Source organism: Leptosomus discolor, chromosome 7 (assembly GCF_034619465.1).
Source record: "Leptosomus discolor isolate bLepDis1 chromosome 7, bLepDis1.hap2, whole genome shotgun sequence".
Lineage (NCBI taxonomy): Eukaryota > Metazoa > Chordata > Aves > Leptosomiformes > Leptosomidae > Leptosomus > Leptosomus discolor.
Genome location: NC_141397.1, coordinates 32,124,380 through 32,140,549, shown reverse-complemented (window position 1 = coordinate 32,140,549; position 16,170 = coordinate 32,124,380). Strand labels below are relative to the sequence as shown.

Genomic DNA, 16,170 nt, shown 5'->3' with positions numbered 1-16,170 from the left:
TAGACTTATCTCTTTTCTCACTTGAATCTATATAAACAAAGGGATCACAAGAGAACAGCATGTCATTATAGAGCCACCATTATGAACTTTTTGCCTGGGTGAGAAGATTGTTAGGTTTAAGGTGCAAGTTCCTCCTTGTTCAGACAAGTGCATGCCTGTACATGGAGGATGGGCCCTTTTCACGTTTTGAGTACTTGCCCCCACGTAGCTAAATCTGACTACAGATTAGGCAGTAGGTTAGGATAGATAGAAATGAGCTATTTGAAAAGTGCAGTGGCCCAGTCAGATGAAGATTGGCACTAGTTTGATAAAACCAGTTCAAATGTCTATTTAAAGAAACAAGGGAAGTAGTCAAGTTTACGAAGCTAAATGCCATATGAGAACTCAAGTTTGTTCCCGATGTTGTGATGAACAATTGAGTTTACACAGAAATGTCAGTAATGGAGTAACTTGTGGGGTTTTTGTTTATAATGCCAATACATCGATGTTCTGTGTCTTCACTTGCAGCTGCACTGAGAGCTTGTGCTGATGGAGGTGCCAATCGTCTCTATCAGATCACAGAGGGAAGCCAGGACAGGTATGTTAACAATAAACTTGAAGGCATTGAAATCGTCTCTTCTCAATGAAAGTAAAATACGGAGGAATGGGGTCTGTGGGAGGTAGTATAATATTTTCTCCACATTATCTTTAAATTTTATTCTCAGCTACAACTTTTAAAAACACTCAGATAGCCTGAAATACCTTTTTTCCTTAAGTCCACTGGTCTTTTTTGCTTTTGAAAGTCCTGCTCTCACTCTGTCTTATTTTATGCATCTATCAGAGCTAGGACTTTGATGCAGCCTCTGAAAAAAATTGCTGTGCCCCTAACAAGGGTTGACTAGAGGAATGTCTGATGCCTCTCACCAGGTGCTGAAAGAAAATGTGTCTTCTTCATTCTTCTTGTGAGGCCTTAGAGGAAATCTGTTTGCTGTGTGAAGTGAGATGGGTAATAAAACAGGAAGTCTACTTTTCTTTTTGAATTATTTCTAGATTAGTATCAGGGCATTATATGTGCCCAAAGGCAGGTACAGAGGTTAACTATAAATGTATATGCTAGGTGAGGAAATGCAGCTTGAAAAGAGAGTATGTTCTTGTTTTCTGTAAAGGCATTTAAAATTGTAAAATTTCCCAAGTTTCTGCCCCAGAAGTGTTGAACTGGGTTAGTGAAGAGGAATACTGCATTCAAGGGCTTTCTCATTTTTGCAGTAGAATCATGGAATGCTGTGTAATCTTATGTTACAAAGGATCCTTTTTGCTTATCTTTAGGATTTTCAGTTGTTTTGAGCAAGGATTCATAAATAAGTAGTTTAATAGAAGCAAATAAATATAATAAAGGTGACTCTCAGGGCAAAGGAATGAGACAGTTATTTGGACAGAAACTTATAAACAATTTTGTTCATACAGCAACATCTGACACATATTTTTGTTTCATCTCATGGCAAGTGTGTGATAGAGGCTGTGGAAGCTCAGCTTCCTCCTGTCCTTCAGAGAAAAGAGCGGAGTTGGAGAGGAAGATTGTAGTCTTCAAGTAAAAGATAACTTAAAATTTCTTCCTTTGTTACCTGTGAGAAGTTTGATGGCTGAGATCTGCTACTGCTAAAACGGAGACTGGAGTATTCCTTCTGTAGTCTTTCATTTCTCTTCTCCTAGTGGTTGCTCACAGAGCCATGCATATCTTAATCTTTAATTCAAATAGAAATCTGTTTGACTTGCAGCAAGCAGTTCTCTTTGGTAATGGTGATGCTTCCCAAAGAACAGCATTTTAGGGCTTTCATTTTACCTTCCCCTGTAACCCATTCATCTTTTCTGCACACCTTTATGTTCATATTAAGTAAATATAATTCAGGGGAAAATGGATGATTATACCTTGACTGAATAGTTCTTTCAGTCTTACATACTTGGCCCTTGGAGTATTCTTTTTCTCTATCTTTCTTCTTCTCATCTTAATTGCTTTGGGCAGGTCTATTTTACCTTCAAAGTGATTCTTTTGAAACAAAAAAAAGGCCTGCATAATTTTTATTTTTGTCTTTAAAGAAATCATTCTGCTGGAAAGAATACTCATTTACTTCTCTGAAGTATTTTCCCTTAAATTCCCTTCCAGTGTTATTAAAGAGCTGTCTGCTCAGACTCTACTGACGTGCTAATAATTTTTTTAATGCTGTCTTAACTTTGTTTAAAACTCTATTTTATTCAAAGCCCTGATATCTAATTGTGTTGTATCAAACCCTAAAAACTATAGTACTTTAGTTCTGGAGAGATTATTATATCCAAGAGATATAAATAATGAACTTGATTGGTATTTTGGGTTTGATTCTCAGTGACACGAAAGTGTGTGAAGAATCTTTTAGAATGGGAATAAATTATAACATTCTGGGAAAAGGACAGCTTGCAATATGGGACTGTTGCAGGGGTGTCTTCTTTTGGAGATGAAGGAGTTGTTGCTATTTTGAAGGGTCCATTTCCAAATCCTAGAAAAATAGAGGTCTAGAAATGACCTCAAGAGATCCATCCTTCTTTCCCTTTGCTTTAAGGTGAAGACAAAACTGTCTGTTCCGTTATTGATGCATACCTAGTTAACTGGTTCTTAAAAATCTTCAAGTGGGAGCCCTCCCCACCACATCCAGCTTCCTCTACTTTAGGCTGAAATATGCGCAGCTTGTTTGGTCTTTCTTTATTGGTCATCTTTTCTTATTGCTCTTATTGGCCTCTTTTCAGTTAGTTCATAACTGTATCTTAAAAGTGCTGTGGCTGAAACTAGGCAAGATGCTCTACAGGAGATTTACCCCATGCTGAACTTTAACTTGCTTTTCATGTTAAGTTGGCCTATGCTATTGCATGAAAAGGAGCAAAAGCAGATCTTAGGGTCTCGCATTTCCTGCCTCCATCGGTTTCCTGTTTTCTCCAACCGTGTCTTGGCTTGTTTCTGTGCTTGAGTGGTTCACCTATTCCCATCAAGCAAGAGAAGCTCTCACCTCCTCTCTATAGCACTGCACAGGCTGGCTTAGCAACGTGACTTCAGGTCATGAGATTAACGTCTGTAAGATGTGTCATTTTTGTGATGTGTTTGGTTGGTTTCCCTGTAAGTTTCTGTAAAAACTAGCTCAACAAATCTGAATTGCAATTATTCTTTTTTAAAAACAAACCAACCAACCCAAGAAAACCTTTGTTTTTGTAACTACTAATGAGGAGAAATCATGCTGGTTTTTAAAATGATGTGGTAAAACAGATTGTCTTCTAGAGCAGGAGGGGTACGAAGAGTAACCAAAAGGGCAGGATAATGTTTCTTTAGAGAGACCCGTCCTTGGGTGCTGCCAGTGTTGGGGTCAGAGGAAAGGCAGGAAGGAAAAAGGGATGGACTCTTGCGCTTTGTTCCTTTTCTCTCTCTGGCTCTACAGCCCAGAAAGGTTATTTTCCTTAGACTGTGTTTTTGCTTTGTTAACATCAGTTCCCACTTAGAAATAATGATTACTGCTAAACCATTCTTGATTGCCAAACATTTGCAGCTAATCAGAGTTAAAGGTGAGTTACTGATCTTTATGTGTTTTTTTGCTCTGCCTTGTTCTGTCTGCCTTGCCTTCTGTTGTATATTTCCCTGAATCGCTATGAAACACTGTTGTCCAGAGTTAGGTTATGGCTTATCTGTATCACACTACAGCAACTACTTTCTCAACACTTTCTGATTAAATCTTAAGGCATTGATTAACCTGTGTGTCACTGGCTTTGGGGTATATGAAGGTGAAGATGCATCGAAAGCTATCATATAGGCACCTGTATAAACAATTGTTAGTACTTGTGTCTAAGATGCTGTTTTCCAGAGAGAAGTCAAATCCATGGTATACTCAGGTTTTGCAACAATAAAGGGGGAACAGTGGGCTCTATAAGAGGAAGGATAATCCTATCATAAAAAAAGCTGGCTTTCTGGGGTTCTGTTTAGTATTTCAGTATATCAGACTTACTGTATGACACGAGGTGGGTTGCCTACCATCACTGAGAACATCACTTTTGCTACCTTTCCAGTTTCTTTCTATGAACTGCATAAAGTATAAGAGTAGCAGTGAAACTGAAAAATGGTTGTATATTTTGATGTATCATTTTCTACATATAAAACATATATGAGGTGAACTTAGGCGATGCATGAAAGTCCAGTTGTTACTACATAATTCGTCTCTGAACGAGGCATGCAGGGAGGCATCTCCAAGGTCTACATGTGTGTTTGAACACTAGGAACAAATTTTGTAAACATTTAGCAGCTGCATCAACCATAAATTTCAAGCACAGACCTCAAAGAATCTTTTTGGAAGCAACTTATGTTCAGGAATACAGATTGCTACATAAAGTTTATCTTTTGGTGACACCCCTTCCCCCACCAAAGCGGCAGTATTGGATGTACAAGGTGACGTTAATTCTTTAACTTGAGTTTAACAAACTCTTCTCTGTCCTAGGTTTGTGTTGAAAAGCTAAAGTGGAAAGTAGAAGTCTTAATTGTACAGCTTTTACAGCTTACACTTACTGAATTTTGTGCTTGTAAGTGTCAATGAATAAATTTAGAACTATCGCAGACTTTTCAATGCTGACAACTACTTGTCCTTCACATGCCTGGAAGTGTTTTCCAGGATTAGCTGCTCCATCACCTTCCCAGGGATCGAAATGAGGCTGACCAGCCTATAGTTCTGAGAGTCTTACTTCTTGCCCTTCTTGAAGACAGGAATGACATTTTCTTTCCTCCAGTTTTGGGCACTTCTGCCAGTCACCATGATTGATCAAAGATTATCAATGCCTTGCAATGACATTAGCCAGCTCCTTCAGCATTCATGTGTGCACCCCATCTGGGTACACGGACTTATATCTGTGTATTTTGCTGAAGTATTCCCTGACCTGATCCTTTTCCACCAAGAGTACATCCTCCTTGCTCCAATCTTGCCCTGGTCTCTGCTGCCTGGAGTCCTGAAGCTGGTCTTGCTAGTAAAGACTGAGACAAAGAAGGTGTTCACTACCTCAGCTTTTTCCATGTTCGGTCCCCTGTCTCATTGAGTGATGGGCCTACATTTTTCCTTGTCTTCCTTTGACGCCTGTGTACATGTAGAAGCCCTTAACGTTGTCTTTGATGTCCCCAGCCAAATCCAATTCCGTTTGGCTTTGGCTTACCTAGCTTCATCCATCCCCAGGCAGAGCTCCATGCACTCCAGATGCTCTCCTACATTAAGGGCAACTCCTCCTCCTCATCTTCCCATCCTGTCCTTCCTAAAGAGCCTGCATGCCCTCATTGCAACACTCCATCCATGTTTCCATGATCCCAAGAAGACTGTAGCTCTGCAACTGCACACAGGTCTCTAACTCATCATGTTTGTCCTCATGCTGCATGCATTCTCCAGGGCTTTATTTTGCCCCAAAAGTTTGAAAAGGAAGCAATAGGCTTAACCATTGAATAGGAAGACTAAGCTAGTGTAACTTCCATGAGGAAAAGTAGTTGCATAGTTGCTTGTATGAAAGGTGGAAAGAACCCATAGTGGAATTGTCTGTATGTTTTGATGGCTTCATGTGTGCGTTTTGGTAATTACTGATGGTTAGTAGTGAAAATTCACCAGCCGTCCTGTCTTCCTTTTGTGGGCTAGTTCAACTGGCTATTTATAACTTACCCTGAATTTGTCTAATCTTAGAAACCACTGTCTCCATTGTCATCAAAAAAGAAACAGCAGGGCAACAGCTAGCAATACCCATATGTAAAATGAGATCTTTTGTCTTGTTTCCTGAATAACCTAGTCATGGAGAAGTGGGTCCCTAATAGGATTATAGAGTGAGAAATTCATATATACTTTACTGTGTTCCATATTGGGTTAGAAATAGGGTACTTATGAAGGTAATTAGCCATTGATGTAGCTTAATGTAGGGTTGAGAAGAATTCTTTGCTTGAACTCTTCGTATTAAGCTGGATATTGTTTTTAAGCTATCTCATATTCAGGCAAAATTTAGGGCACTGATGCAGAAAACATTGAATGAGATTTTCTGAGTATAGAGTTATACTAGAAGACTACAATGATCTCTTATCTTTAAAATCTATTCATTGTATGTTTTGAGGAGGATGTGAGATAGTTATACATGTGAAGTTTTTGCTTTACAAATGTTGAGATAAGAATATGTTTCAGTAATGTTTAAAAAAAATTGGCCTCTGAAACTATGAGGGCAAGCATATTTGAAATGGCTTTCCTGTTGCTGCTGGTGGTGAAGACATCTTTGAATTGAGGGAATACAGTTTGAAAGCCAAGAAAGTTGAAAGCTGAGGCAGTGCTTTATTTGTCAAATGGCTTAAGGAAATCTTTTACATCAGCCATTTTTGCCTGAATGGAAAACTGTAGCAGTGTTTAAAGATCAAAATCAGGATCTTGAGTTTATCCTAATAAATTCTGTAAGGGTGTTCAGAAAACCAATCCCTATCCACAGTTCTGCTCCTTTAGGAAATACCTGACTTGTGATCCATTTTTAAATCCTAGCTTACTTTAGAGAATAGCCAGGCACCAACAAATTTCAAAAAACAAAGCAACTTATCTCTCAGTGTTTGGAAAGATGAATCCATTTGAAGTTACATAATGTGTTTGTTTCTCAAGATACATTAAGGTCGTCTAGTTTTTGGCTTTTTTCATTTATATCTCCAATTTAATTACTTTCACTCAGTTACATTTTCAAATACATTTTATTCCAGTAGCTGTGCACTGTAAATATCATTCAAAGTTTGTTTCAGAAACAATGAAGAGTTCAGATATCAAGAACTGAATGTCAAGAGATACTCATAGATTCAGTCCTCATTTTAAACTCCTTCCTTGGGAGGTGTCTTCTGAAAGTACTAGGGCAATAACATCCCTAGGCATATCAGGCTTGTTGCGTCTCTGAATCAAATGCTCACAGAAATGAGAGGTGAAAATCGCTGGTGCTTTTTTTGCTGCTGGGTTCCTCTTGATATTAAACAGCAATATAAAGCCAGACCAGGAGTATGTATTCTTCTGGAGTTATTGACTAAGTCGCTATAGTGCTTTATTTCTCTTCAGTTAGTCATCAGCTGCTATAAAGGAAAGATCTGGGAGTTACATAGCTGTAGTTTGGATTCACTTGAGAATTTTAGGAGGGGCAGAATTACTGTATTTTGCAGATCACACAAAACGGAGATACATTTTGAAGGAGACACAAGAAACCAGCTGTAAAAGCTGTTTTACAGCTGGGTTTACTTGGAAATGCTTCTAATTGTAGTTACTACTATATTCCATAAACTATTATAGAAAATCGACAAGGGCTTTTCCACCATTCCCCTCAACCTGAAAATCAAACAACAGATTGCCATCTGATTTAAAAAAAAAAAAAAAAGGTACGTGGTACGTGGGCTTATAAATATTAGCAGAATTTAGTTGAGATTAAGTTACTCTTTATGTTGAATTTCTGTTGGTTTTGCTAGTCGAGGGAAATTGTAGAATAATAGTAATATTTATAACTAATAATGATGGGATGTGACAGTGTTGACTGTTGTTGAGACTCCTGAAATTTAGACCTCTGTTAGAAAGAAGGCTGTCTCATCAAACTCTTACAGAAGCTATGAACTGGCTAGTTTTTCATGCCTCATGTACTTGTGTGTACATGGATGCATGAGTGCCTTGTTTCTTTTATTTCAGGAGACACTGAAAGTAAGTTACTGCCTTAGTACAGGACCACTTTCTTTAGAGGAGAAGAGTAAAAAAGAAAAGCACTCTTAGGTAGAACTTCCGAATATGTGGCAGAGGTAGATGTAACAGGTTTCATCTAGTAAGAGTGAGAGTATTGTCGACTGGTTAAAATGGAAAACTAGGAATCAAGACCTTTGTTTTGTTCCCAGTTTGCCCAAAGTCATCCTGCGAGTTGCCAAATCAGTTCAGATTTCCACTCGGTCACCTTTAAAATGCAGGCAAATAGCCCTGTCCTTGTTCACATAGTCTCATCAGAGTTTCTGGTATTGCCTTGTTAAAAGCTGAGCCTATAAAAGGGCCAGGTGTCATTCCTCCTGAAATCAGTATTTAATAAAGAATAGTAGCTCCTAGGTAGAAGCGGACTTGATCTCCATTAGCACTCCAGGTACCTGCACTTTTTGGCATAAATCCACAGTTTTTCTTTTGGTTTTGATATCTCAAGACATTCCAAGAGTGTATTAGGACCTTGTTGTTTTAGTCACATCCACAGACCAAAGTGTGAGACTCTGGAATGATCCTAATCTTGATAAGGAGTAGATGGGAAGGACCAGGACAGAAGTCTGAGGAGATGGAATGATGAGCAAATACAAAACAGAGAGACAGTTTGACTTAGAAACCAGATCTCCTGGCTGTCAGTGAGGTGCTCTGCCCGTAAAACTGTGCTGTGCGAGCAAAAGCACCATAAGCCAAGCTATCATTGCCAACCAGGAAAATAAAGGGTCACAATTTGTCCAGAACAGTAACTGGGGGGGCAGGACATGGGACACAACAACACAGACATGGAACACCCCCCCAGAAAAAACCAAAAAACAGGGAAAAAAGTGGCCAAGGAAAGGAGAATATAGGGACACTTTCAGTTAATCCCAGGTCTCTCAATCAGAGGGTTTGTATTGCTTCATCTTCTTCTTCAAATAGCTGTATCTGTGCCCCTAGTGTACTGTAAGTAGAGAAATGTCATTGCCATCTGGGTGATTTCTGGCTTTATGACATGGTAAAAATCATTTATGGCCACCTCAATGCTAGAAGTTAGGACTTGGTAGTGATAAAATAACTGTGCATAGAGTCACCGCTGGAAAAAGCAGGTCGGAAAAGAGTTCTGAGCTGGCCTGAGAGCACTCTGCGCTTTATAGTGTTTCAATTCGTTGTGCCTAAGGAGTAATTCTTAGGATCCAGGGAAAGCTGGCTTTGTGTGTAGCATTAGGGAGAAACATATGCCTGTGTTTCTTTCGGATCTCTGAATATCAATAGAAATGAAGGATTAGGCAGGCAATGCTTGCTTTTATGGAGCAATACTTTTTACAAGTGTTTGGGGTGGGCTGGGGAAGTGGGAGTTTTCCTATGTTCGAAACAAAGCTAGAACTCAAAAGTTCTCACAAGCTTCAAACGAGTTGGAGTCTTTGCTGCCATAGTACTTGTCATTTAAAATTTAAAATATGAACTTTATATTGAACATGGCAAGGGCGATCTTAGCTTTGAAAGAAGCGCTGTTATGACTGAGAAGAGTGCCAAGATCAGCGTTCAGTCTGGGAGCACAGAAATACACGTACTATCAATACCTTAAAAGGAAAGTATGTTAATGAATGACCTTGAAGTTGACTGATCTGCCTTGTTGCCTTTCAGAGAGTTAGGGAAGGATTACTAGTGCTATAGCACCTGTTTGCTTCTTTGACTACTTTTTTTCATAGTCAAAAAAATTCCTGGGGAGAGTGGATATAGTCCCTTCCAGGTGACTTCAAATTACAGAATATTACATAATGGAACTGAACACACCAAATACCACCCATAGATAAATTATTCAGATTAGTTTTTGCTGTCTTTAAAATGCTCTTTCAGTAAACTTATTAGTGATTGTTGGAGCGTAAACTTATTCTGGATGTTTATTTCTTGGTTTTCTTTCCTATTCTCTTTCTTCAGTAGACTCTGCGCTCTCTTTATAAATATATGAAAGCCAGAAGTTCTGACTTCTAACAATTTGCATTCAAATGGGCACCTTTATTTTGAGAACAGATGATTATATCCTTCAAACCTGTTTACATTTAATGTTAGTGAAGCCAGTAGCTTGCAAATGGGAGACTTTATGCATCATAGAATATAGTGAGAATTAAAACTTTAAGATATAAATCCTTTTATCTTTAAACTATTTTTCTTAGTTCTTCTGCAAAGATTTGTTTTTAAATCTAATTGTATTCCAAGAGTGTTTCCGTTTTACAAATGGACTCTTTCAGCTTTTCATTTTAAAATGTTTTGTGCCACAGTTGTTTTCATAGAAAATGCTATCAAGAACAAGGAACTGTGTTCTCCATCTATGATCAAGGCTATTTATTACAGTTGATAAATGAGAGTAGTTGATAAATTCACTATTTGGGGCCAAGTGATAAGTACTTTGTGCCTCTTCTGACAAGGACAAGCCATGGAACAAAAACTGCAGAACAAGATGCAAAGCCGTCCACATGAACGGTTGAGATGGATTCATCAGTTGGACTAGGTGAGGTTTCCAGCCAGCATTACAAATTCCAGAATTGAAGACACAAGGTTTGATCCTCTGTAAAAAGTTAGAGACCTGGGACATTGTAGAGCCAGTTTTGTTCTGCTACAGGAAATAATTTTTCTCCAGCATGAAGATAATGTCTCCAGTGCTGTCTCCATAGCTGCTCTTGGATACATTTATATTCAGAGAAACTTAAATCTTTCCCTTCAACTCATAGTTTATATAAAAATCACACTCTTGGGTGTGCGTGTGTCTCTGCAAGCAGCCTACTACCTGCCTTGTTTAGGTATCAGACTGAGCTTTATTTTAGAAAAAGGGGGAGGAAAAGTTGAATGTCTTGATTTAGTTGTATTTTTTAAAAAAAAAAAAACAAAACAACAGATAATTTGCTCTCTCTGTCTTGCATGCAGACTTTATTTTTAAAGTTTTAAACAATGTACCTGAAAACCTTAGTGAATGTCAATTACAGAGAAATATAGAGAATTCCGAGTGTTGAGCAAGGGAAGAAAGATCTTTTTGGATAACAAGTGAAAATACAAGGGGCGGTGATGTTAAAAGATAATCAGAAGTCAGCTGGAAACGGCACAAGCTGTCCAGAAGTATCTTGCCTACCCATCCCAAATAATTGAGCAGAATGGTGTCTGAGCATGTGGCAGAATGTGAAACTGGTAAGGTAGATTGGATCCAAGGTTACAGAGTCTCTTAAAATAAATGGAGATGCATGAAGGTCCACTGGGGTTGTCTTGTGATGCTTCTCTACCTGTGTGGAAAGTTCTGTATGAGCAAGCCTAGAGTCTATCTGCAAACTAGTTTTGGTATCTCTGCAGAACTCTGGACCAGTATCAGCACATCATTTGGCTCTGGGTCATTACCCAACTAAGAAATTGAGAATGTTTGAGCTGAAACACGCATTAAGGTAGTAGGAAGGTTTCTGATTACTGGAATGAGCTTGTTCTGTATGCCATAGGCAATGCCTTTACTTGCAAATATTTTCCATCTCACTTATCTTTTTGTAAGCACTTATGTACATATAAGCACCTCAAGAACAGATTAGCACTGCAAAGGTACTCCTAGAAGAATAAACTTAGAGAGATGAGAGGAGAGAAGAAAGCAGTAGATGAAGGGCTAGATGACAGTTCCAGAATACCACCAAAATACCTGTTTGGTGTGAGGCAGTCTGATCATGGACACATTCAGAATAAACACACATCTGGCCTGCAGTCATTCTTTTTAGCTCAAATAAGTACATATACATGTACTGTATAAAGAAAGTACCAAAATGGACTAAGGAAGAGGCATGTTTAAGTAAAAAAAATCACAATTTTTATTTGGTTTGGACTAATGTCCTGGTTTATTCCTCTGAATAGCAATGAATATTGAAATAAATTGACTGCAAAGTAAAAAAGGTCGAACAAGTAATACTTGAGAATGAATACAGCTTACCATGGTTGAAATTTATATTCTATTGTGGGGAGAGAAAAAAAACAAACCAAAACCAACCACTGACTGTCTCTGTGGGCACATTACAGTCAAGTTCTGCTAGAAATTAGGTTTTGGTTTTGTTTGGGATTCTGAAATGCGTGTGGTGAATGAGGGGAAACAGATTCCATGCAGGCTCAGCTGAGCTTTTAACACTGGTATTTTGGTTTTCGTTTGGGTTTTTTGGTTGTTTAGTGTTACTTAGTATTTCTTCTTTAATTTCACAAAATAGGAATAGGTAAGGCCTGTGCTTGCCAGATAGGGACCCAGATCACCTTTTTTTTCAGATTCGGGATCTTCTATTGAATTAATTGGGAAGGGAATAAGCTCTAGATGTTTAAGGAATTACACTCTCTCCATAGAGTGCCCTGAATTCTTGCAATGTAATTAATGCTTCACATGATGCATCACTTCTCCACGGTGACTGCAAGCAGGGAAACTGCCACAGCAGGATCTAATGTTTTCAGCAGCCTGATACTGTTTCAACAGCCTGTGAAATGGATGGAGCAAGAGGGAGATTCTCACTGCTACTTTGTCAGTAACCAGGTCTTCCAGAGACTGGGACATAATGCACTTTTATCCCTTACGCTTATAAAAGCCCACCAAACTACTTTGTTTGTGCAAATAGTGTTTGAGCCTCTATTACTCTGATTTCAGATTTGAGGTCAGCACTGGTACTGGTTGGAAATTGTTACTTCTTATTGTATTTGGAATTACTTTGTGGTGCCCACACAGTGATCAAAATATTTAGAATAGTCTTTGGAAGCAGTAACACCAGGAATGAAATTCATCCTATAGCAATAAATTGTTCTTGGACTAGTAAATCTTGAGGGATATCCCACCTACACAAATGGCTTGACTCTCAAACTGCCTGGCTTTCCCTGGTTGTTAAGAAACTCCAGTTGAAATAAGTTTCTTCTTTCTTTTGAAATTAAGCTGCGTGGCCCGTTCAAGGTATCCATATCATGTGGCTGATGAGAACAAGTAGATAAGAAGTTCTGGATAAGACGGAGCACACGTGTGTGCAGTTTGTTCCTTATTTCCTTCAGTGTGTCTTTAATTATTTTTATTTCCATGGAAAAAGTGTCTAGCATGTAAAAAAGAATAGAAACAGTAAATAATTGTATAGCTGTTCCCCTTCATTCATTCATTGTGAGCATTATGGATAAAGAACAGTGACTGTGTAAGTGAAGGCAGTATTAGGGATTTGCAGCTTGAGACTGGATTATCCCTTAAGCATGGAGAGAGCTAATAGGATGCCAGTGAAGAAGACTGATAAGGATCAGTGGGTTACAAAAGGTGTATTTTAGAGTGCTTAATGTACAAAACAATGACACAGTGGGTAGCAATGGCAGTGGATAAAAGGCTGCACATTTGGATTTCCACTGTCTTTTTCTTCAGCATAAAAGAGAGATTGGTGTTCAGGTGTACAGGTGTAGCTCAAGATACTTAGTATGACCGTACTAGGATTTTTAGTTTGGCTTTTTTTTTTTCCTGCTATTGCTGTGTGTTGCAAGTCCAGTTACATCGTTCAGAGTGCTGATCATCCAGCTGTCAGGCCAGAGCATTGAGAACGATGCCTGTGGTTGTAATCCCCTCTGTGCAGAAGTGAAGTTACTCTGGAAGGGCTTGGAATAATATGGTCTCCATATACACTGATGCGACACAGCTCAGTATCTCTGTTTCTTTGTCAGCAGGGCTTTTGCCTTGGTGTTTCAGAGAACTAAACAGGTGACAGCAGGCACAGACATAATCTAAAAAAGGCAAAAATTGGAAGAGAGGGAGAAAAACAGGGTACAAGGAAAAGGATAGGAAGGGAGTGAAAATGGTTTTTATACTAAAGCTGAAAAAGAGAGAAGTCTTGAATAAACCAAGCTAATAACTCCAGTAGAGCAACTGTTATTCTGTCACAAGAAAGAAAGAAAGGAAGGCTCTATAGTAATAAAGACAAAAATGTGATTTGCCTCCTCAGGTTCCAGCAGTATCTGTGGGAGGATTGATGTTTTCTAATTTTATAAGCTGCAGCAGACGTGTTAAATGCCAGTGACAGATCAGGCTGGAATTGTGTGCATTAAGGTATTTGAGTGGTGAAAGAAAGACAGACTGTCCCAAAAATACAACTCAAAAAGAGTCAGTAAACAATTCAGTGCCATTTTTTGTTAAAACATCATCTGCGAGGTTTGACAGCAAATACTTCTAATTAAGAAAGAAACAGATGTGGGTGTCAATATTGCTTCTTTCCGATGCTTTTAATTTTAGGAAAAAAGAAAGCTGTGCATAAGGTGATTTTGGTGTGGTTTTGTACAGGAGGGAATCGTGTGAGAAGCATGCATGGATTGATGCGGGTGTTAGCTCTCAGAGGAAATTCTCAGGATGGTGAAGAATCTGTTTTGAAGAGTTAACATTGGTACCAAGTGAGTTACTGAACCTGCGCCCACTCTGCAAGCATCCGCTCTTATTGGCACCAAGAGGCCAACATTGATTTGTCATTTGAAGCTTTGCAGCAAAGCAATGAAGGCGACTGCACGGGCTGTGGTTCTGCCTCTCATCTTGTGAAAAGGTTACTGCTTTCCGATTTCCTGTTAGAGTCAAAGCGTTTCAGATTGAACAGCAGTTTCTGACAAAGACATGAGCTGGAACTCGGCTACACTGTCGTTGGGCTTGGTGGGACACTTAAGCTTCTGCTGGCCTAAACAAATAGGAATTACATGGGCAAATCCTTCTTCATTTCCTTACTCCCTCTCTCTGCCCTACAGTGAAAGTAGTAGGGAAGAGCATACGTGATCATGTTTACTATAATGAGCCTGTCCTCCTGGGAAACTCTTGTAGTCTCCTTTAACGTTAATCTAGTATCAATTTATCATTCTAATTGATATGCTCTAGCTCTTGTTCATTAAGTTACCACATGCAGGGTTCTCATCTTTTGTGTGTTCTCCATAAAAACCTGTGCATTTCGTTAAAACTCAGCATTAAAGGAAGTGTTTCCTGGCAGAGCAATATTCTAACAGCACGTCGTGAGTGTGCAGGAGGGTCCCAAGGTCACAAACTCTTTTCAGAGGTTAATTAAGGCTGAAAGAAAGGTATTCTGTTGTAATTAAATAGTAATGAATGAGATGCCAGGAATATTTGGTGTATAATGCAGTACCACGAGGCAAAGCCAAAATCATCTGCAAATTTATTATTTTATTTCGTATTCTATTATAAAATACCCTTGGGTGTCAGTGTAATTTTTATTCTCCAACTTGCCTATGACAGAAGGGGGATTAAGTGGTCAGTGCTGTCATGCATATATGTGATCGTAATATACCTCGGGAGCGGTTTCGAGAACTCTAATAGCATTCCTGACATACTGAAGAGGGCTTTCATCAGGAGGGTGATGCCTTCCCTGTTCTGCAGGATCTCATTTTTAATCAGAGTGGAAAGTGCTTTCTTTGCCACGTTCACACTGGAAAAGCTGTGGCAAGTTTTGACTTCTTTCAGAGGCACCAGCAGAAATACAATCATGTTCATGACCCTGTTTAAGAGCTCATCAAAATTTCCTTTTTAGTTCTTGCACTTCTGGGGTTTAATATTTCAGCATTTTCAAGTGTATTAGGCAGATCTTGGCACAGGGCCACAGAGAAGTTGTCAATCCAAATGTAGATTTTTTTTTTTTTTCCTCAACCGTCATTGTAAATCAGCTAATTCAGACACACATACACTGCCTTGCTCCACTCTGTTATCTCTGAAGAGTGAATGATTTTAATCTCTGACTATATTATAGGAATCTAGAGGGCAAAAACATGGGTTATTGGTAGTAGTTTTAATTCCTTACTTCTGTGTTTTAAAAGTAATTTTAAGTATTTTAACCTTTTCTTTCTTCTGAAAGCTGCATTTGTAAACTGTTTTTCTTTCTCCTGTGAAAGAAAGGGATGGGGAAAACTGCTCATACCTACTCGTTCTTGGGCCAGACAAAGCATAGGCATGAATCTAGAAACCTGCAAAATTCTGTAAAAGTTGAGAGTCCTTCAACCCTACATCAGCCCTTCCATGCACTGATATCAGCCAGGAGTACAACTGAAAAGAAATTTCCCTCTGATTCCGCAGCCTGGCCTCTGGAAAAGCTGTGTTGGCTCCTTGGTGCTGCAGCCTGCCCTTCTCAGCCCTTGGACCCAGCTGTGGTCCCATGGCTCTGACAGGGGAGCTTGTATTCACCACCTCCATCTCTATCATGAGCCTAGGTAAGGGAGGCAGTGTTATAGAAAGTTAGGGAGCCGTGTCACCGGAAACCCTGGTGATGGGATCCCACAAAACTGCTGCAGTGTGAACTGTACCGGCCATTGCTACCTAGAGAGAGAGTAGGTGTGCCACACGTCCTGGGTGCATGGAGCTGAATTTGAAGGTGGGAAAGGTCCAAAATCTTTGTGCCTTTTATTAGCTTGTAAGTACAAATTCCTGGTTGTTGCTAGCTGCCTGGCT

General features: G+C 39.1%; 1 protein-coding gene across 1 annotated transcript in view; it reads left to right on the top strand.

Moving 5' to 3' along the window:
• TPK1 (thiamin pyrophosphokinase 1) overlaps positions 1-16,170 on the top strand; it is a 246,813-nt gene that overhangs the window by 59,157 nt on the left and 171,486 nt on the right. Inside the window, exon 3 of the mRNA XM_086468543.1 lies at positions 508-577. Coding sequence (XP_086324669.1) covers positions 508-577 — 70 coding nt within the window. The remainder of the gene's footprint in view (positions 1-507; positions 578-16,170) is intronic.